This window comes from Asparagus officinalis, chromosome 4, assembly GCF_001876935.1.
Source record: "Asparagus officinalis chromosome 4, Aspof.V1, whole genome shotgun sequence".
NCBI classification, from domain to species: Eukaryota; Viridiplantae; Streptophyta; class Magnoliopsida; order Asparagales; family Asparagaceae; genus Asparagus; species Asparagus officinalis.
In genome coordinates, this window is record NC_033797.1 from 14,689,762 (window position 1) to 14,711,557 (window position 21,796).

At 38.7% G+C, this 21,796-nt stretch overlaps 1 protein-coding gene and 1 long non-coding RNA gene across 2 annotated transcripts; one reads left to right on the forward strand and one right to left on the reverse strand.

Annotated features, from left to right (window-relative positions):
• LOC109838227 lies at nt 840–4,302 on the forward strand. The gene is made up of 6 exons (XM_020406685.1): nt 840–1,156; nt 1,311–1,373; nt 2,126–2,743; nt 2,852–3,132; nt 3,237–3,597; nt 3,666–4,302. The coding sequence occupies exons 1-6, from the start codon at nt 840–842 to the stop codon at nt 4,300–4,302; spliced, it is 2,277 nt and encodes a 758-aa protein (XP_020262274.1).
• On the reverse strand, nt 7,910–8,690 carry LOC109836703. Its single transcript, XR_002246071.1, has 3 exons — nt 8,676–8,690; nt 8,525–8,602; nt 7,910–7,990 (listed from the first exon to the last, which is right to left on the reverse strand). It is a non-coding gene; the product is annotated as an uncharacterized LOC109836703 (long non-coding RNA).

Genomic DNA, 21,796 nt, shown 5'->3' on the forward strand with positions numbered 1-21,796 from the left:
TCGTTTTTTAGATAACCTTTTTTCCTTCCAATTTAAAAGTAATCCTGAATTTGTAAGAAAATATTTTCTAAAAGTAATTTAGATAATATTTATTAAAAGGAGGATATAACTGCAAGTGAAAGTTAAGTATAAATCTGCAAGGTAACCTATTTTTCTTCCAATTTAAAAGTAATCCTGAATTTATAAGAAAATATTTTCTAAAAGTAATTTAGATAATATTTATTAAAAGGAGGATATATCTGCAAGTGAAAGTTAAGTATAAATCTGCAAGTAATTTGAAAGATTGGAGGGACTAGTAGAAACCCATAACGCAGTTACGACATGGATGGTATCGTCAGACTTTAGAAAGGGGAAAAGTCAATTTTAATTTCCATATGGACTCCCTTTGGGCTAGCAGTCCATAATAAGGGAATTTTATTCGCCCTTTCTTTTACTTTTGGGAAAAATGTGTCCAGGCCATAAAAGTGGGAACTTCGTGTGACTAGCCCCCTTGTACTTTGCCCCATGTGGAATAGCCCCAAAAAATGAGCTTTAATGTTTTAAGCCCCCTCCACGTCAGCTTTATACTAAAAGTAGATCGTATTTTGCAAAAAAACCGAAACTGCCCTTCTCTTTCTTCCCCAGACGAGTCCTGGTCCGAATAACAGAAGTCACTTCTCATTAATGTGATATGATGGGGAAAATGGAGGGAAATTTCCCCATTTTTTACTCCATCTCATGAGCAATAACTAGTTAGTTCTCCATTACTCCTCCTCCTCAGACCAAAATTCTCTCCATAACTCTCTCCATCATGAGCAATAACTAGTTAGTTCTCCATTACTCCTCCTCCTCAGATCAAAATGGCTGAAAAGGACATCATCTGCATTGTCTCTTCGCAGTATAAAGCGGTATTCTTGAAGATTAATTCTTCAACCACCATCTTGGATCTCAAGTTTGATGCGGCAGAGAGGTTAGATCTTCCATACGAGTCATTAATTTTGGCATACGAAGATCAAACAGTTGGAAGCTTAAAATTTCTCATTGAGAACGATGGTGATCTGACGTCTATGGTGGAGCATTGCCACAATCTTGGACTGAAAGAGGTTCACGTGCAAGCTTTTAAAGAAGGAGATGATTCTTCGAATAAACAGGAAAACGAGCAAGTCCGACAAGACATGTAGGTTAACTGTAAAATCAATTAACTTAAGTTCTAATCGTCTTCTTGTTAGTTCTATACTAGGTTTAACTGGACTTCAGTTCTAATGTTTTATTTGTCATTAAGCAGTTCTTTGTTATGCTCCATACTAGAGTTCTAATGTTTTATTTGTCAGTTCTAATCGCTATTTTGTTAGTTCTACTAGAGTTATTGCTGGTTCCACTATAGTTCCCATATTGTTAGTCCTAATTGTTATAAATTAGATATAACGTGGTATAAATTAACGTGGTATAAATTAGACAATGTAGGTATAAAATAGAACTAACAAGCCATCAGTTAGAACTGACACTAACACACTACAGATTAGAACTAACACTGTGCATATTATTAGAACTAACACACTACAGAATAGAACTAACACTGTAGGGGATTAGAACTAACACTCTACAGAATAGAACGAACACTGTGCAGATTAGAACTAACACTCTACAGAATAGAACTCTACAGAATAGAACGAACACTGTGCAGATTAGAACTAACACTCTACAGAATAGAACTAACACTGTGCAGATTAGAACTAACACTCTACAGAATAGAACTAACACTGTGCAGATTAGAACTAACACTGTACAGATTAGAACTAACACTCTACAGAATAGAACTAATACTGTGTAGATTAGAACTAACACTCTACAGAATAGAACTAACACTGTGCAGATTAGAACTAACACTCTACAGAATAGAACTAACACTGTGCAGAATAGAACTAACATGTTATAATTTTGAAATATATAGCTTATTAGAACTAACCTTTAATGGCTATATTGTTTGTTCTAATAGCTATTATGTCAGTTCTAATCAATGCACTGTTAGCTCTAATGGTTATATTGTTAGTTCTTTCTAGTTCTAATTGATTCTAACAGCAAGCAATTGTCGTTTTTGCTTTTTATCTTTTGCTATTATCTGTTGATACTTCTACTATTTGTGCAGTTTGAACTCAAAAAGTGTAGACTGTGGCCCGTCGACGTTGTGGACCACAAGTGTTCCAGATAAGAATCCCAATGACTATCCTTCCGGAGATGATGTCATGATGATTGATGACATGATTAGCAGATCAGAGAGGATTCCTGCTTGGTGGCACACAGCTTTAACCGGTGAGGGACAACGATTTGAAAGTGCGAAGGAGTTAAGATTGGCCTTGCTATACTACTCCATGGTAAAAAAATTCGAATACGAGTTTGGGAAGAATGAACCGAAGCGTATTCGAGTGTTTTGTCGGTTTAAGGCAGCAAAAAATTGTCCGTGGATGTTATTTGCCTCTCCACCGAAAAATGATAATAGACTTGAAATCAAAAGGTTTGTGGACAATCACAGTTGTGGGCAGCATGGCAATAATGCTGGTCAATCTAGAGCCTCAAGGCGATTCATTGCTACCCAATTACAACCCACGTTAAAGGTTCGACCGGATATACGGCCTATTGACGTTCAAAAGGAGTTTCTAAGCTCGTATGGGATTAGGGTCGATTATAGTAAGATTTGGTGGGGTAAAGAAAGAGCACAAGAGAAATTATATGGTGATGCCCATGAGTCCTACGATCAATTACGATGGTAAATAGAAGATGATATATAACAAAAGACAAACTAATTTCCTTTATGTGACGTTGATTATACTAATTTTTCAATGTTGGTACTAACGCTTAATCTTCAATTTTCTAGGTATGTAGAAGAGGTCAAGAAGACAAACCCAGGTAGCTATATTCATGTTGAACAAAATGAGGGGAGGTTTACAAGGTTATTCATTTGCTACGCCGCCTGCATAAATGGTTTTTTATACGGCTGTAGACCACTCTTATTTTTGGATGGTACCTTTCTTAAAGATCGATTCAAAGGCATACTCCTAAGCGCCGTAGCATATGATGGAAATCAGGGGATATTTCCATTGGCGTATTGTATATGCGATCAGGAAAATAATGTTAACTGGAAGTGGTTCTTACAAGGTTAGTTCTATCCCTAGCCATGTTAGTTCTGTTGCAGGTTATGATAATTCTAGCTCATTCATTGCTAACTCTAATTCGTGTATGGTAACCACAACTCTTTGTAGGTTTGTGGTCTATTCTCTATGAAAGGCCAGATCCATACAACCCTCCACACAAGCTAGTGATAATTTCAGATGCGGATAAGGGGATCAGAGAAGCAGTTAGAGAATTTTTTCCAGATTCTATACACTCTCGATGTGTGTTGCATCTAGTTGAGAACTTCAGGACAAAGTTGAAGGATTTGGGATTCAAATCAAAAGATACTCAGATCTTGGGTAATCTATTGCAATCTGCCTGTTACAAATATACTAGAGCAGAATGGAACGATTACATGGACGACATTAGACTGGTTGACGAAAGAGCTTACAATATTGTGATGAACTACGCTCCAGAAAACTGGGCCAATGCGTTTTTTCCTGGAGTTAGGTAAGTTATAAGCTATTTCATTACATGACTATTATAAGCCGCTTGACGAATTCCCTATTATGTTTCAGATATGGTCACGTTACATCAAATGTTGCAGAGTCATTCAACAAATGGATACATGAGGCTAGGCTACTACGGATACTTCAACTGGTAGAGCACATACGTAAACAGATTATGGTTCGTATGAATGAGCGACGAACCATGGCTGAAAGCTGGAATCAATTTCTTTGCCCCAAAGCTGAACTTGCTCTCAAAGAGAACATGGAAAATGGCCGTCCATTGGAGGTTCGTCAGTCCCACACAGGATTATTTGAGGTACAATCCCATAGATCTTGTCAAGTGGATCTAGACAATAAAACATGCACTTGCCGTGGGTGGGATGTAACCCGTGTCCCTTGCAAACATGCATGCGCATCCATTATGTTTATGAAAAGGGATGTCTACCAGTTCTGTGACTGGTTTATGACGGTTGAAGCCTTTAAAAAAAGCTACGAGCCAATCCTCTACCCTATCCCTGACTTTGAGAAGCGCATCGTGCCAAGGGATGAGATACAGATCCTACCTCCACTTACAATAAAAAGGAAAGGGAGAAATAAAACCAGGCGTATCAACAACAGAACTGTTTACACGCGGCCAGTAAAATGTTCTCGATGTCATATGGAAGGTCATAACCGTAAAACATGTAATGAATCTATAGCTGACTAAGTGTTTGATATGTTGAAGTGTTTTCGTCCCAGTATGCAACAAATATTTTGTTTTTTTCCGATTGAATGTTTACTCTTTGTTAATCGGGAACTAACATCAGCTTACACTAGATAAAAAGTTGTAAGTAACAAAACAACTATCATATTAGGCCTAACGCGCACAAAGAATAGAACTAACATCTTAGTTATTCAATGCACTCGAATAACTAGGAGTAACAAGCCAAAGAATAGAACTAACTTGGTATCAGATAGTACTAACATGTGCAGAAGCAGAACTGACTTGGATCGGAACAGGTTACAGAATAGAACTAACACTGTGAAGATTAGAACTAACACTCTACAGAATAGAACTAACACTGTGCAGATTAGAACTAACACTCTAAAGAATAGAACTAACATCTCAGTTATTCGATGCGCTCGAGGGGCTAGGAGTAACAAGCCAAAGAATAGAACTAACTTGGTATCAGATAGTACTAACATGTAATAAAGCAGAACTGACTTGGATCGGAACAGGTTACAGAATAGAACTAACACTGTGAAGATTAGAACTAACTTGGTATAAATTAGAACTAACTTGGTATAAAATGAGAACAAACTTTGTTTAAATTAGAATTAACAAGCCATCACACTCTACAGAATAGAACTAACACTGTGCAGAATAGAACTAACACTCTACAGAATAGAACTAACACTGTGCAGATTAGAACTAACACTCTACAGAATAGAACTAACGTTCTACATAATAGAACTAACACTGTGCAGAACAGAACTAACTTGCTATAAATTAGAACTAACTTGGTAGAAAATGAGAACAAACTTTGTTTAAATTAGAACTATCTTTGTATAAATTAGATCTAACGTTGTATAAAATAGAACTAACTTGGTATAAATTAGTAAATTAGATATAACGTGGTATAAATGAGATATAACAAGCCATCACAAACTACAGATTAGAACTAACACTCTACAGAATAGAACTAACACTGTGCAGATTAGAACTAACACTCTACAGAATAGAACTAACACTGTATAAATTAGAACTAACACTCTACGGAACAGAACTAACACTGTGCAGATTAGAACTAACACTCTACATAACAGAAATAACTTGGTATAAATTAGGTTTATAACGTGGTATAAAATAAACTAACTTGGTATAAAATAGAACTAACTTGGTATAAATTAGATTTAACGTGGTATAAATTAGGTTTATAACATGGTAAAAATTAGAACTAACATAAATTAGATATAACGTGGTATAAATTAGATATAACGTGTAATAAAATAGAGCTAACAAGCCATCACACGCAACAGAATAGAACTAACACTCTACAGAATAGAACTAACACTCTACAGATTAGAACTAACACTATGCAGATTAGAACTAACACTCTACAGAACAGAACTAACACTGTGCAGCTTAGAACTAACACTCTACAGATTAGAACTAACACTGTGCAGATTAGAACTAACACTCTACAGAATAGAACTAACACTGTGCAGAATAGAACTAACACTCTACAGAACAGATCTAACATGTTATAATATATAACTAAAAGGATGCAGATTGGAACTAACACAACATTTGTAACAAACTGTTTGGTGGATAAGAAAAATTTAACAAGAAAAAACACGCAATGATGCCAGGTCTTCATTTGTTGCTGCCCTCGCTGGATCGGTTTGGGTCTAATAAACCCTTTTCGCTGTCACTCGCCTTCCTTTTCGAAGGTCCTGGCTTACTGCGCTTTGAGGAAGGAGAACTGGATCCCGCTGAGCCACTGTGGGAGACGACGGGGTTTAAAGGGAGAGGAACATTGCCGGTAGGGAGAGCCCTTGGAGAATTGGCACCCCCGACCCCTTGGTTACGGAGAAACAGCTGCCATTGGTCTCTCTCGACCGTCATGTGGACGCCACCCCAACTAACCTCAATTAACTCGGGGTCGGCCCTAAAGGGCTGCGCACGCTGGGGCCCTAAGTTGAGTCGTGTGGATCCCTGAGCCCTCTCCAAATCCCCCCCGCTTTGGACCTGCGTGATGGCGTATCCTTCCCTGGCGTTACCGTCCACCGGCGAGATGTAACGGAACCCAAGCCTCTTAGGGATTTCAGATAAATCCCTAACCTTGAGTAGAACTCTACAGTCTTTGAAGTTAGAATGTGTTATGACGTCCCTGGAGCACATGACACATTCACCGATACCAATGAGCAGAGATTGAAGAAATTCAAAATTCCAGAGGTGGTATGGGAGATTGAATAGGCGAATCCATACTAGAAAGGGTTGAGGCAACGTTGTTAGCCTCAGATCCTCTTTCCAACGGCGAAATCTGCCCTTAAATGTGCCCATATCTATCAAACCGAGATCAATAGCTTGGGCAAGAACTTCATCGGATGGAAACTGTACCATGAAGCTGTTCCCTGCCGCCTCCTTGATTTGATGGGGCCATGACCTAAGATTGAAGCGGTAGGCCAGCATTTCTCGGAGCTCCTGCACCGATGGACGGCCTCTATCAAGATTGAAGATGGCGAAAGCAGAAAGATGCCGTATGGTGCTGGAGGTGTTGGCCGGGACGGTAAGCATCCTCGGAGGGGCACTTGCGGTAATTCCATGATGACAATCTCGAGTGTTGTGTCCTGTCCCATGGCAGTGTACACAAGAAGGATCCCCAGCCATTTGTGAGGGTATACGATGAAAATAGATGACGCTGGGTTGAGGTTTTTAGCAGGGGGAGGGGTTTGCAGAGGCGCCTACGCTGGGGCCAGTAGAAGAAAGGTGGTGACCGTACCTATCGATGGAAGTTCGTATTAGGTATTTAAGTTAATTAATTTATTTAACTGACTTGGGAACACGCGAATATATGATGTGACATGTTTGTGTGATGGAACCGTCGCTTCGAAAGAAGTGAGCAGCTGGAGGTCTGAAGATAACTTAAATAATTAAAAAATTAGAACTGGCTCTGAGATAGAACTAACGAGCATGGTACAGAATAGAACTAACGTTGAATGAGTTAGAACTAACGAGCATCACTAGAACGAACATGGTACAGATAGAACAATACATCTGATAACAATCATTTTCAATTACTTAAATATACATACATTATTGTATTTGTATGAACATATCATTCATCACTGTACACTGTTTCTTCTTTATGTCTTTGTTCAAAACCAGCCAGTAATAATTGTGCGGCAAGTCTTGCTCGCATAGCTTCAGGGATATCGTTCGGAGGATTAACCAGCAATGTTGATCGTCCTTCAATTATGAATTTTACAAAGAGGTAGACGAACACACCACAGTCAAAGCTGCAACATAGAGTGAGTTCATTAGACATTTTCGGTCCGTTCGAATACTATAACACAAATTAACACAATATAAACATCGGAACTAACCGTCCTCTTTGTTGCTCACATTTGATGGCTTGATATCTAAATATTTGGAGCACATTATCTTCAATAAAATCAGCATGATGGGCATCAAAGAAGTTTATGATTTTATTAACAGGCTCCATCCAAGCTTCGTGCCCAGCGGAGCTGTAATGTTTGACGACTTTATCTTTAAGGCCAACTTCTACAAGATGCCAATGATCATGCCTGACCAAAGGGATCAAGAGATGCTCTATGCGGAATGCGGTATATTTGTCAATGAAGTTCAAATATAGCTCGTAATTGTTCACCTCCAAGCCATAGAGTGAGTGCTGCAAACACATCATGTTTGAGTTGAAATTAAAACAAACATGAGCTGCGAAGGCTAACTAATACCGTATTAATTAGAACTAACACGCTACATAATAGAACTAACACTGTGGAGAATAGAACTAACACGCTACAGAATAGAACTAACGTTCTACAGAATAGAACTAACACTGTGCAGAATAGAACTAACACTGTGCAGAATAGAACTAACACTCTACAGATTAGAACTAACACTCTACAGAATAGAACTAATTCTGTGCAGATTAGAACTAACACTCTACAGAATAAAACTAACACTGTGCAGATTAGAACTAACACTCGACAGAATAGAACTAACACTCTACAGAATAGAACTAACACTGTGCAGATTAGAACTAACACTCTACAGAACGGAACTAACATGACTTATGGTAGGTCTAATTTGATGCTAACTAGAACTAACGTGACTCATGGTATAACTAGCATGGATTACACAAGATCTAACATGAATTTCAATCAAAACTAACGTGGTGAAATTAGGAATAGCATGTTCTTACAAGAAAGAACACCGATACCACTCCATATCCTTTGCCGTATGCCTCCTGGCTAATCGTGTCCAAAACTGCTTCTTCCACCTGTAATTGTTATGAAACATTAAAATTCAATTTAAACAATATAATTTGAATTATTAAGGAAGTATATGTTAACCTTGTCGTCAAGGCGACCACCACGAAGCACATATAACAACTCTTCCCTGTTAATACTGCTGTTGGTTGTTACTATAACATTATATCTCCTGGTATAAATTAGAACTAACATGAATTAGAACTAATATGTGGAGAATTAGCATATAAATAGTCAACTGAAACTTACTTGTGAATCTTCTGAGAACAAAATTTGGTTAGGCTCTCAATTTCAGCTTTGTCGAGTCTTTCTGCTACGGGAGATGTTATCTTTAAATTATGTACAAAAGCACCTGTGCTATCTATTATGCGTAAGTTAAACAATGTAGGGTCTGGAAGCTCATTATTCAGCTCTCCCAATAGAGCTTCCTCTTCACCTGTCATTGGCTTCATACTCAACGCATCAAAAGTGGGGATTTGAATACCGGGGTAAAAATGAGTAACTTTTTCAGCTAGTTTTACTTTTGGTTCAGGACTTTCAAGTATATCTATACTAATTTTTTCCTTTTTCTTTCTTTTGCCTTCAGTATATGGTGTCCTCTTCCATTTAGATCTCCTGCTTACCCTTCTTGGCTTTGGTGGGAGCTTTGCTTCCACATTGCTTGTTAGAACATCTACAAGATTGTCCACATCATGTTTAATATTCACAAGATCCTCTTCCTCCTGTGCTTCCAACTTATCTACATTCTCCTTCTCTTTATCTACAATATCTTCCTCCTTATCTACACCATCAACAGTATCCTCATCAAAACCTTTGTTATCTACAATAAAATTTTCATTTTCCATATGCTCCTCTTCCTTATCTACCATATGCTCCTCTTCCATATCTACAATATGTTCCATATGCTCCTCTTCCATATCTACAATATGTTCCATATGCTCCTCTTCCATATCTACAATATGTTCCATATGCTCCTCTTCCATATCTACAATATGTTCCATATGCTCCTCTTCCATATCTACAATATGTTCCATATGCTCCTCTTCCATATCTACAATATGTTCCATATGCTCCTCTTCCTTATTTACACTATCATCAACCTTAGTATCTACAGTCTGGTCAACCTTACTATATACCCCCTCCCCTGGAGAAGTAACAGGCTCCTCTTCACTTGCCTCATCGTCAGCAGGATGCATCACATCCTCTTCAACAATCTTATGTACATGTTCTTGCATGGTGGGCTCTTCCTTATATACACTGCTTGTTTTGGACTTCTGTTCCTCTTGAGCTCCCTGTCGCTTCTTCCTAATTTCATTTGCAATTTTCTGTTTGATATTTGACTTAAGCAGCACTGGGTCTATAACCTCATCATGTCTTCCACATTTTTCAATTATCCTGTTAAGCCTGTTGATCTCAATCATGAATTCTTTACAATAATTGCTCTTGGTCTGCTTTGTAGCATCAAGAAGTCGCTTGAGAAATTTAGCAGAATTTCTCCAAAATGTGAGTTGCTGCTCAATGGGAAGAACATTGATCTCCTCTTCATCGTCAAAAGCAACGTCAATATGCTTTGCCATGATCTGTTATTGATACAAGATTATAATTTTAAGTAGGATTAAACATAATTAGGATATTCTTTGCAGTTAGTGTGAAATGAGTACGACTTAACATAACAGGATACTTACGTAACCTATTGAGAAGTTCTTAGTAGTTTCTTCCTGCAAAGTCTTCCTCTTTGCCTGACGCTTTTGCTGAAGAACTTCACCCCTCTGTACAGCGGGACCTTCATCCCTCTGTTCAGCGGGAAGTGAATGAACATGACCAGGAGAAGCGACCTCCGCAATAGGCCTATGGACAAATGTTATTGACGCTGACTTAGTAAAATTAGAACTAATTTGTTATAAATTAGAACTAACTTGTTATAAAATAGAACTAGCTTGGTATAAATTAGAACTAATGTGGTTTAAATTAGAACTAACTTGTTATAAAATAGAACTAACTTGATATAAATTAGAACTAACTTGGTATAAATTAGAACTAACATGGTATAAAATAGAACTAACTTGGTATAAATTAGAACAAACTTGGTTAAAATTTTAGAACTAACTTGTTATAAAATAGAACTAACTTGGTATAAATGAGATATAACATGGTATAAATTAGGTTTATAACGTGGTTTAAATTAGAACTAACATAAATTAGATATAACGTGGTATAAATTAGATATAACGTGTAATAAAATAGAACTAACAAGCCATCACACGCTACAGACTTGAACTAACACTGTGCAGAATAGAACTAACACTGTGCAGATTAGAACTAACACTCTACAGAATAGAACTAACACTGTGCAGATTAGAACTAACACTCTACAGAATAGAACTAACACTGTGCAGATTAGAACTAACACTCTACAGAATAGAACTAACACTGTGCAGATTAGAACTAACACTCTACAGAATAGAACTAACACTGTGCAGATTAGAACTAACACTCTACAGAATAGAACTAACACTGTGCAGATTAGAACTAACACTCTACAGAATAGAACTAACACTGTGCAGATTAGAACTAACACTCTACAGAATAGAACTAACACTGTGCAGATTAGAACTAACACTCTACAGAATAGAACTAACACTGTGCAGATTAGAACTAACACTCTACAGAATAGAACTAACACTGTGCAGATTAGAACTAACACTCTACAGAATAGAACTAACACTGTGCAGATTAGAACTAACACTCTACAGAATAGAACTAACACAGTGTTAGTTCTATTCTGTAGAGTGTTAGTTCTATTCTGCAGCGTGTTAGTTCTAATCTGTCTGTAGCGTGTGAGTTCTAATCTGCAGATTAGAACTAACACTCTACAGAACGGAACTAACACTGTGCAGATTAGAACTAACACGCTACAGAATAGAACTAACATAGAATAAGTTAGAACTAACAATGCATAGGTACGAATTAGAATGAAACAAGATCAGTAAAATATGGAACTTACACACAATAGTGTCATGCAACCTGGGACATATGCGACCTTTTGCTTCTTCTTTCCCTCCAAAGCAACTCCAATGCCCCTGATAATTTCATTATAAAAGAACGGGGCCCATGCAACAGAATTGACCCTCTGAATGCTATCCAGGTACCTGAGTAAGGGTCTAGGGATACCTTCCCCTGCTATGGGACTCCATATCATAGAGCATTGGTACAAAATTTGTAGCAGAGCAAAATCCTCGATATCCCGCTTTTTGGTAGATTCAACAAGCCGTTCAAGTAGCCCTTCAAGATGTTTACGTTGGCTGGTTTCTGATTTTTTTAACTTCTTACCCTCTTCAGAAATGAAAAGCTTAGCGAAGTATTCCAGCCATATTCTGCTTCTTGAGTCCCTATTGTTCCTTATGTCCTCCCCATAAATTGGGAAATAAGTATGGTTGTGGACCCATTGCAAATCAAAACTAACATTTTTCATACCCCCACTTTTTGAATCAGGTATACAAAAGGTGTTATTATCTCTATCGAAAAAGCTCAGCAGCAGCTCAAGGGTGGGCCGATCAGGCGCAGGAGCCCCAAACAAAATGTAGTGCTGAAATATAGAACCGCAGTATGCATCCCTATGCCACTGACGGATCTTCGGGGAAATGCGCTTCATAAATGCCCAATAAGCCCCGATATTAGCCGTTAACCTTAGTGTTTCTGCTGAGCCTGTTAGAGCAATTTTTTCCCTGCAAAAAATTTTTGAATTTGTAAGTTCAATAAGACATATGAAACAATATTAGACCTAGCACTAACGGGAACAAAATAGAGCTAACACGTAATATTATAGAACTAACATTGGACTCATATTAGAACTAACATTGGACTTAAACTAGATCTAACGTTGGTATAAATTTAGAACTAACATTGGACAAAGCCTAGAACTAACAATATTGGGTTAATCTGCATTGTCTGTTCGCAGTATAACATAACACTTACTGTTTTTTTGAGGGGGGTTCGTTGGTACGACCAGCCATTGTCGTCCTCCTTTTCTGGTCTCGCCATTGTAATGCCTCCTTTTGCATTTCGATTAGGGTTTTCGTAGCTTCCGTAGCTTCCTCCGTGCTGCCACCCGCAGATGAAGCGCCTTTTCCTTCCAACTCGGCTCGGTGCCCGACCTCGTAGTCGTTACTGGATTCTTCCGTAGACGATATTTTTCCGGTGAAAACCCTAGAAACCTTGAAATCCGTACAGAAATTAGAAAGATGAAGAGTTTTTGATGGCGGTGCTAGGTGGAAGAGAGAGAAAGAGAGGGAGAGTACTTGTAAAGGTGAGGGGCACATTAACCCAGCTCAGTCCCATCAGAGGGCAAGATCGTAACTTCCTCTGGCTTTTTCTGAAAAAAAAGTCAATTCGGGGCCTCGTCGCAAATACTATGCGTATTTGGGGCTATTCCACATGGGGCAAAGTACAGGGGGGCTAGTCACACGAAGTTCCCACTTTTGGGGCCTGGACACATTTTTCCCTTTACTTTTTTTTCTTTCTAAATGGGGCTTAAATACCCTATTGTTTCATTATCTTTATTTTTAAATATTTTAAGCTATAAAAATATTATTTTTAATACTCTAACTTATAAAAAAATAACACTTTAATATTCTAAGTTATAAAAAATTGGCACATTAGTACATCCTATTTGTTGCACGTGCAGAATATTCTCATGGGAGCACATGATTTTTATAATTTTATTGATCCCATTTATAGTCATATTTAACATCTATATCTACCCTCTATCTTTTTATTAGACAGTAACTAGTTTTTTCAATGGTGATTACTAATGGTCGGCAACTTAAAGTACTTATGCATTATTTTTTACAACTGATGGTATTTAAGCGTAAACGTTGTGAAAATATAGGGTATTTAATTGAAATTTAGCCTTGTTTTTTTTCATATGCCACACTATGTTATTGACATCTTTCGTTAAAGAATAGATGCTACCGACATCTTTCTACAACATACACATTCTCAATTTCTAATTATAGACATTACTGTTGGGGATGCACAATCCCCCTGATGCGATTTGGAAATAGAGATTTAGGAGAGAAGTGAGAAAATCAAACAATCACAAACACACAAGATTTACGTGGTTCGCTTCTCAATGTAAGAAACTACGTCCACGGCCGCCGCAGGAGAAAAATTCACTATTTTTCATCTTTTTACATCATGCCCTAATCAACCCTTTTATAGACTTAAGGGTTTAACCAATAAAAAAGGAAACAGAACAAAACAGGTTAAAATCCGAAACTGGACCAAAACCCGACTCCGGTCGACCGTCGCACCACGTGCGGTCGACCGCGACGAATCCCTTGAACTTCGTCGTCGTCGATCCTGTTCCTCCTGTTCCACTTTGTTCCTCTTCATTCTGAAGTATATGGCATGTCTGATAGTTAGACTTCACATATTCTAACAATCTCCCACTTGGAGACTAACTATCAATCTCTTTCAGCTCTCTCTGCGGCGACGGCCTCCATATCATCAAGTGCTGAGGCCAACTGAAGTTGAGCACAACTTCAGTTTCTCTGTAGTGACAACCTTGGTAAGCATATCAGCTGGGTTCTTGCTTCCTTGAATCTTCACAAGTTCCAACATGTCCTCGTCCAACGCTGATCTTATGAAGTGGTAGCGGACCTGTATGTGTTTGGTCCTTGCATGAAAAGCGGGATTCTTTGCCAAATGAATTGCGCTCTGGCTATCACAATGTAGGACACTCTTCTCACTTTTCTGTCCCAGCTCCTCCAAGAAACCCTGCAACCATATCATCTCCTTGCTTGCCTCTGTCACAGCAACATATTCAGCCTCTGTCGTTGATAAAGCAACGATCTTCTGCAACTGAGAAACCCAACTAATAGCTGTAGAGCCCAAAGTGAATACATATCTTGTAGTGCTCCTTCTCTGGTCTATCTCACCAGCATAGTCTGCATCAACAAAACCCTGCAGGACTAACTTGCCTCTCCTGAAGCATAAGCAATCTTCTATAGTACCTCGCAGGTATCTCAGAATCCACTTTACTGCTTCCCAGTGCTGCTCTCCTGGATTTGACATAAATCTGCTCACAGCTCCCACTGCATGGGCAATGTCAGGTCTCGTGCATACCAGGGCGTACATAAGGCTTCCGATGGCTGAAGCATAAGGAACCTTAGCCATGTAATCTTTCTCTTCATCAGTCTCGGGGCACTGCTCCTTAGTCAATCTGAAATGACTAGCTAACGGTGTGCTGACGGCCTTAGCACCACTCATCCTGAATCTCTCAAGCACCCGTCGAATATACTCGGCCTGAGATAGTCGTAGTGTGCCTAAGAGTTTGTCTCTGCTGATCTTCATTCCCAATATCTGCTTTGCTGCGCCTAGGTCCTTCATGTCAAACTCACTCGACAGCTGCTTCTTCAGCTTCTTGATCTCTCTCATGTCTGAGCCGGCCACAAGCATGTCGTCGACATATAGGAGCAGGATGATGTAACTCTTGTCAAACTCTTTGACAAAACAGCAATGATCAGCATTGCACCTGGAGTAACCGTTCCTGTGCATGAATCCATCAAACTTTTTGTACCATTGCCTTGGAGCTTGTTTTAGGCCGTACAAGCTCTTCTTCAATCTGCATACCATCTTCTCTTTTCCCTTCTGAGTAAACCCCTTTGGCTGCTGCATATATATCTCTTCCTCTAGATCACCGTGGAGAAAAGCTGTCTTTACATCTAGCTGCTCGAGATGTAGATCTTCAGCTGCAACAATACTCAGGACTGTTCTGATGGTAGTCAGTTTGACTACTGGAGAGAAGATTTCTGTGTAATCAACTCCTTCTCTCTGCTGAAATCCTTTAACCACCAATCTGGCCTTGTATCTATTGGAACCATCATATTCCTCTTTGATTCTGTACACCCATTTATTGCTCAAGGCTTTTTTCCCCGTTGGTAGCTTTGCAAGTTCCCATGTATTGTTGGTGTCCAAGGATTTTATTTCATCTTTCATGGCGAGCTCCCACTTACTCGCATCATCCACTCGAAGAGCCTCATCATAACTTTCTGGCTCTTCACCGTCACTCAAAAGTAGGTAATTGAGATGAGCTCTTGGCTATAGTGATGGATACTTAGGATTGGGCTTGGGAACTCTAGCTGACCGCCTCAACTCTCTAATGGGCGAAACAGTCTCTCCATCTTCATCTGCCCCCTCTGAAGTGGTCTCATCCATCATCTCTTCTTCTTCATCAGAACTAGCTTCGGGATTGCCTCCACCTGAGGCATAATCTGACTCGAAATATGTAGGATCACTCTGCATCGAGCTAGTGGGCTGAACTGCATCACGGTCTTTGTAGAGGACTGATTCGTTAAAGACCACATCACTGCTTCTTATAATTTTCTTGTTCTGCTCATCCCAGAACTTGTAGCCAAACTCATCGCCGCCATAGCCAACAAAGAAACATTTTAAGGATTTAGGATCGAGTTTGCTTCTAGCATGATCACTCAGATGTACATATGAAACACATCCAAATACTCTCAAGTGAGAAAGGTTTACATGCTTTCCACACCATACTTCTTCAGGTATTTTGTGCTCCAAAGGCACTGATGGTCCCCGGTTGATCAAGTAGGCAGCTGTGTTGACTGCTTCTGCCCAGAATTGCTTTGAAAACCTGCTTGTAACCGCATACTTCTGTCTCTCTCAGTCAATGTTCTGTTTATGCGTTCTGCTACGCCATTCTGCTGAGGTGTACCTGGCACTGTCCTCTCTAATCTAATGTCGCTGTCATAACAAAACTTCTTGAACTCTGAGTCTTCATACTCGCCGCCGTTGTCAGAACGAAGCTTCTTGATCTTCAAACCGGTCTCGTTCTCAACCATAGCCTTCCATCGCTTGAAGACTTCAAACACTTCTGATTTGTGTTTCATGAAATAGACCCAAGTCTTCCTCGAGTGATCATCTATAAAGGTCACGAAATATAACCTTCCGCCGGTGGATGGAACTGATGCTGGGCCCCACACATCTGTGTGAACTAACTCAAGCTTCTCTTCTTTAGGAGTTCTGCCAACCCTTTTGAAGCTTATTCTCTTTTGTTTCCCTAGAATGCAGCTTTCACATAGGTCAATATCAGCCGATCTCAAACCTGGTAACTTCCCGTTTGATTGCATAACCTTTAGGCCTTTGCTACTCATGTGACCTAGCCTCTGGTGCCACAAATTTGGGTCTTCACTGCCTTCAGCCACTGCAATGGAACCTCGTGCATCTATCGTCATGTAGAGAGATCCCGTCTTCGTACCACGGGCAACAACCATGGATCCCTTTGTAACCTTCCATGTATCACATGCAAAGGTTGATACGTATCCCTCTTTCGCCAATTGTCCTATGGAAATCAGATTTTTCCTCAAGCTAGGAACATGTCTCACATCGCTCAGCTTCCATATAGACCCATTGAGCTTGATCTGCACGACTCCTTTGCCAACAATATCACAGGGCTGATCGTCACCAAGATTGACTTTTCCTAGGTTTCCTGAAACGTAGTTCTCAAATAAATCTCTATTTGAGGTAGCATGAAACGAAGCTCCTGAATCCAGCACCCACGATTCAGTTTTGCTCTCCAACGAACAGATTAGGGCATCATCTGATTCTCCTGAGGCCACGTTCGCTTCAGTCTTGTTCTCCTTGTCCTTCTTGGGTTCTCGGCATTGATTTTCATAGTGGCCAAACTTGCCACAATTCCAGCAGTCTATCTCCTTCTTGCCCTTGCGGTTCCTGGACTTTGGCCTTCCGTTCCTCGAGTTAGATCTTCCTCGGCTACTCCATCTATTTCTGTTTCAGTTTCTTCCTCTGCCCTCAAGATTCAAGGCCGACCCTGAATTAGAAATCCCTTCCTCTTGTCTTCTACTTTCCTCAGTCATAATCATGTCCACCACCTCTGAAAACTTCAGTTTTGATTTGCCACATGATCCGCTGATCGAGATAACGGTACCCTTCCAACTGTCGGGCAATTGACCAAGTATCAAGAGGGCTTGGATTTCATCGTCAAACTGAATATTGACCGAATTTAATTGATCCGTGATCTCGTTAAACTCGTTCAGGTGTTCCTTGAATTTCTGGCTCTCGGACATCCTCAAATTAAACAACTTTTTAATGAGATGTACCTTATTCGCCGCAGAGGGCTGCTCATACATACTGGACAACGCCGCCATGAGATCCGCCGTCGTATTCTGATTCTTGATCTCCCAATGGTAGGTATAGATCCTTCTGATAGAGGTAGTCTTCCATCTGCATCTTCCAGAACCCGAAGTTTGTTCTATCAAACTTCTCAATCTTGGATGTTTCCTTCTCAGATCCCATTGTCTCTGACCTCAAATCGCTCGCGCCGAACCTGGTCGCTCTGATACCACTTGTTGGGGATGCACAATCCCCCTGATGCGATTTGGAAATAGAGATTTAGGAGAGAAGTGAGAAAATCAAACAATCTCAAACACACAAGATTTACGTGGTTCGCTTCTCAATGTGAGAAACTACGTCCACGGCCGTCGCAGGAGAAAAATTCACTATTTTTCATCTTTTTCATCATGCCCTAATCAACCCTTTTATAGACTTAAGGGTTTAACCAATAAAAAAGGAAACAGAACAAAATAGGTTAAAATCTGAAACTGGGCCAAAACCCGACTCCGGTCGGCCGCCGCACCACGTGCGGTCGACCGCGATGAATCCTATTCCTGATCGAGCTCTCTGGACTTTGGGCGGTCGACCGCAGCGCCATGTGCGGTCGACCGCGAAGCTGACTGCAGACTGGGCTTGCTCTCTGGACTTTTGCCGGTCGACCGCAGCGCCATGCTCGGTCGACCGTGATGAGCTCCTGGCCTGTGCACCCAGCTGTGCACGACATCGGTCGCCCGCCGCGCCATGGCCGGTCGACCGCGATGCAGAAAACTGTCTCCTTCGTCATTTTTGCTTGAACTTCTCCATCGTCGATCATGTTCCTCCTGTTCCAACTTTGTTCCTCCTCTCTTCTGAAGTATAAGACATGCTTGATAGTTAGGCTTCACATATCCTAACAATTACAATATTTGTCATATTTATTTAGGGTTCGACTGTGAAAGGAGGGCTCTGGAATTTGGAATTTACTTGGCTGGTACTATCAAGCTTGAGACTTTGAGCTTGGGTTTAGATCTCTCCTCGAAAATCCTCACAAATAACAGGTTACAAGGTTTTTAATCGAGAGTATAACCCGTTAGCTCCTCTGTGGTTTGTATAATTTGCTGAGTTGAAAGTCAAACTCGGGGCTTCTTCTTGATTCCAAATAGTTCTACTCAAGATTCCTCAAAAACGTGGAAAAAAGGAAAGGTGTGTTTCTAATTCTTTTCAATAAAAGATCAATTTTGGCATTGAAGAGATCCAAACTATTGGGTTTTTTTTTCTTTGTTTCTTTTTCTTTTTTGCAAATAAAGCCTTCCTGCTTTATTAAAAAAGACTAGGATTTATACACGTGCAATGCACGTGATTAAATATTATGATTAATTATTTTCAACTTATTTCTTTATTAAAATTTGTTTCTTAGTTCTACTTTGATTATTTTTTTCTCACTTATGTTTTCAAACTTTACTATTGTGATTATTTTTTTAATATTTGTTTGAATGAGCTATACCAAATTTAAAATTTTCATGTAATAATTGAATTGACAAGAAATAACTATAATCTAAAGCTAATTTAAATTTTCGCGTTATTTAGATCGACATGAAACCAAGCTTGACTTAAGAAGGTATAATGTTGTAAAAGTGAAAAACACTTGAAAAGATAATGTTATAAAAGAAAGATGAATAATTAAAGCTAATAAGACAAGATGATTAATTAAAAGTGGGCTAGAATAATTCACTATTTTTCGTCTTTTTACATCATGCCCTAATCAACCCTTTTATAGACTTAAGGGTTTAACCAATAAAAAAGGAAACAGAACAAAACAGGTTAAAATTCGAAACTGGGCCAAAACCCGACTCCGGTCGACCGCCGCACCACGTGCGGTCGACCGCGACGAATCCTATTCCTGATCGAGCTCTCTGGACTTTGGGCGGTCGACCGCAGCGCCATGTGCGGTCGACCGCGAAGCTGACTGCAGACTGGGCTTGCTCTCTGGACTTTTGCCGGTCGACCGCAGCGCCATGCTCGGTCGACCGCGATGAGCTCCTGGCCTGTGCACCCAGCTGTGCACGACATCGGTCGACCGCCGCGCCATGGCCGGTCGACCGCGATGCAGAAAACTGTCTCCTTCGTCATTTTTGCTTGAACTTCTCCATCGTCGATCATGTTCCTCCTGTTCCAACTTTGTTCCTCCTCTCTTCTGAAGTATAAGACATGCTTGATAGTTAGGCTTCACATATCCTAACAATTACAATATTTGTCATATTTATTTAGGGTTCGACTGTGAAAGGAGGGCTCTGGAATTTGGAATTTACTTGGCTGGTACTATCAAGCTTGAGACTTTGAGCTTGGGTTTAGATCTCTCCTCGAAAATCCTCACAAATAACAGGTTACAAGGTTTTTAATCGAGAGTATAACCCGTTAGCTCCTCTGTGGTTTGTATAATTTGCTGAGTTGAAAGTCAAACTCGGGGCTTCTTCTTGATTCCAAATAGTTCTACTCAAGATTCCTCAAAAACGTGGAAAAAAGGAAAGGTGTGTTTCTAATTCTTTTCAATAAAAGATCAATTTTGGCATTGAAGAGATCCAAACTATTGGGTTTTTTTTTCTTTGTTTCTTTTTCTTTTTTGCAAATAAAGCCTTCCTGCTTTATTAAAAAAGACTAGGATTTATACACGTGCAATGCACGTGATTAAATATTATGATTAATTATTTTCAACTTATTTCTTTATTAAAATTTGTTTCTTAGTTCTACTTTGATTATTTTTTTCTCACTTATGTTTTCAAACTTTACTATTGTGATTATTTTTTTAATATTTGTTTGAATGAGCTATACCAAATTTAAAATTTTCATGTAATAATTGAATTGACAAGAAATAACTATAATCTAAAGCTAATTTAAATTTTCGCGTTATTTAGATCGACATGAAACCAAGCTTGACTTAAGAAGGTATAATGTTGTAAAAGTGAAAAACACTTGAAAAGATAATGTTATAAAAGAAAGATGAATAATTAAAGCTAATAAGACAAGATGATTAATTAAAAGTGGGCTAGAATGAAACTAAAGAGGATATAAATTTTGTTGCTAATCACTGACAGACTTTAGAAAAAATCATAAAATAAATATTAATGCTAACTCTAGTACACTTTTATATGATAAAAGTATCCACATAACCATATAAAAAAAATTAAAAGAGTTCATGAAAATCACTTCTAAAGATTCTTGATTTTACTCAAAAAAATTAAGCTATTTTTAAAAATGTTAAATAATTTAAATTTGTGTTGTATTTATAAAGAGCCTTGATGGAGATGCTTTTGTTTTAGCAGCTTGTTCTGAATGAGCCCTGCATATTAGCTTTAAAGTGTAATATTTTTTTTCTTTATCGTGTTATACGGATGTTTGCTTGGTTTGCTTATCTATCTCTTATTTCTTCAATAAGTTGATATATTATTAACACAATATACGATGACATGCATATCTTTCATACAAATTTGAGACAGGTATAAGATGAATTTTATATTTAGTGGTATTTAATAAGAATTTTAGTTGTAAAATATGTTACCTTCATATTTAAAGATTTTGAAATCTGACAGTAATATTACATGCTTATCTTTGATCGTGTTGTTAAAAATTAATTTTTCGTTAGTAGTCATATCCCCAAATAAGGATACTTGCAAAGTTGTGCCACTATATAGAGAAGACAAATATCAATTTTTTTACTTACACTATGGTAACTAAGTATCATGTGCATATTTTTTATCCATTATAGTGATTATTCTCATCTTATCTAGTTTATTATATCTCACAATGTAGTTGATCAATGGCTTCACTTTAGTTTCTATTGTAAGATTATTTATATGAAATTTTATATTAAGTTTATGATTCCTTCAGTATTTTTAGAATAAAGTATAAAAATTTATAAGTACTTACTAATTTTTCTTGTACTTTTCATGAATAATATTTTTTTAATTAGGACATAATTGTTCAATAAGTTCTTCAAGGAGAACTCAGTTAGTGCTTCTTTGCTCGATATGCTTTTTACTAATGTCAATTCAGGTGATTCATGAATGTTTCTG

Excerpts from the sequence above, each read along its gene's own strand:
- LOC109838227 (XM_020406685.1), top strand. The coding sequence starts at position 840 with ATGGCTGAAAAGGACATCATCTGCATTGTCTCTTCGCAGTATAAAGCG. Across the intron at positions 1,157-1,310 it reads GAGCAAGTCCGACAAGACAT|TTCTAATCGCTATTTTGTTA; the intron begins GTAGGTTAACTG and ends TTTATTTGTCAG. Across the intron at positions 2,744-2,851 it reads TCCTACGATCAATTACGATG|GTATGTAGAAGAGGTCAAGA; the intron begins GTAAATAGAAGA and ends TCAATTTTCTAG.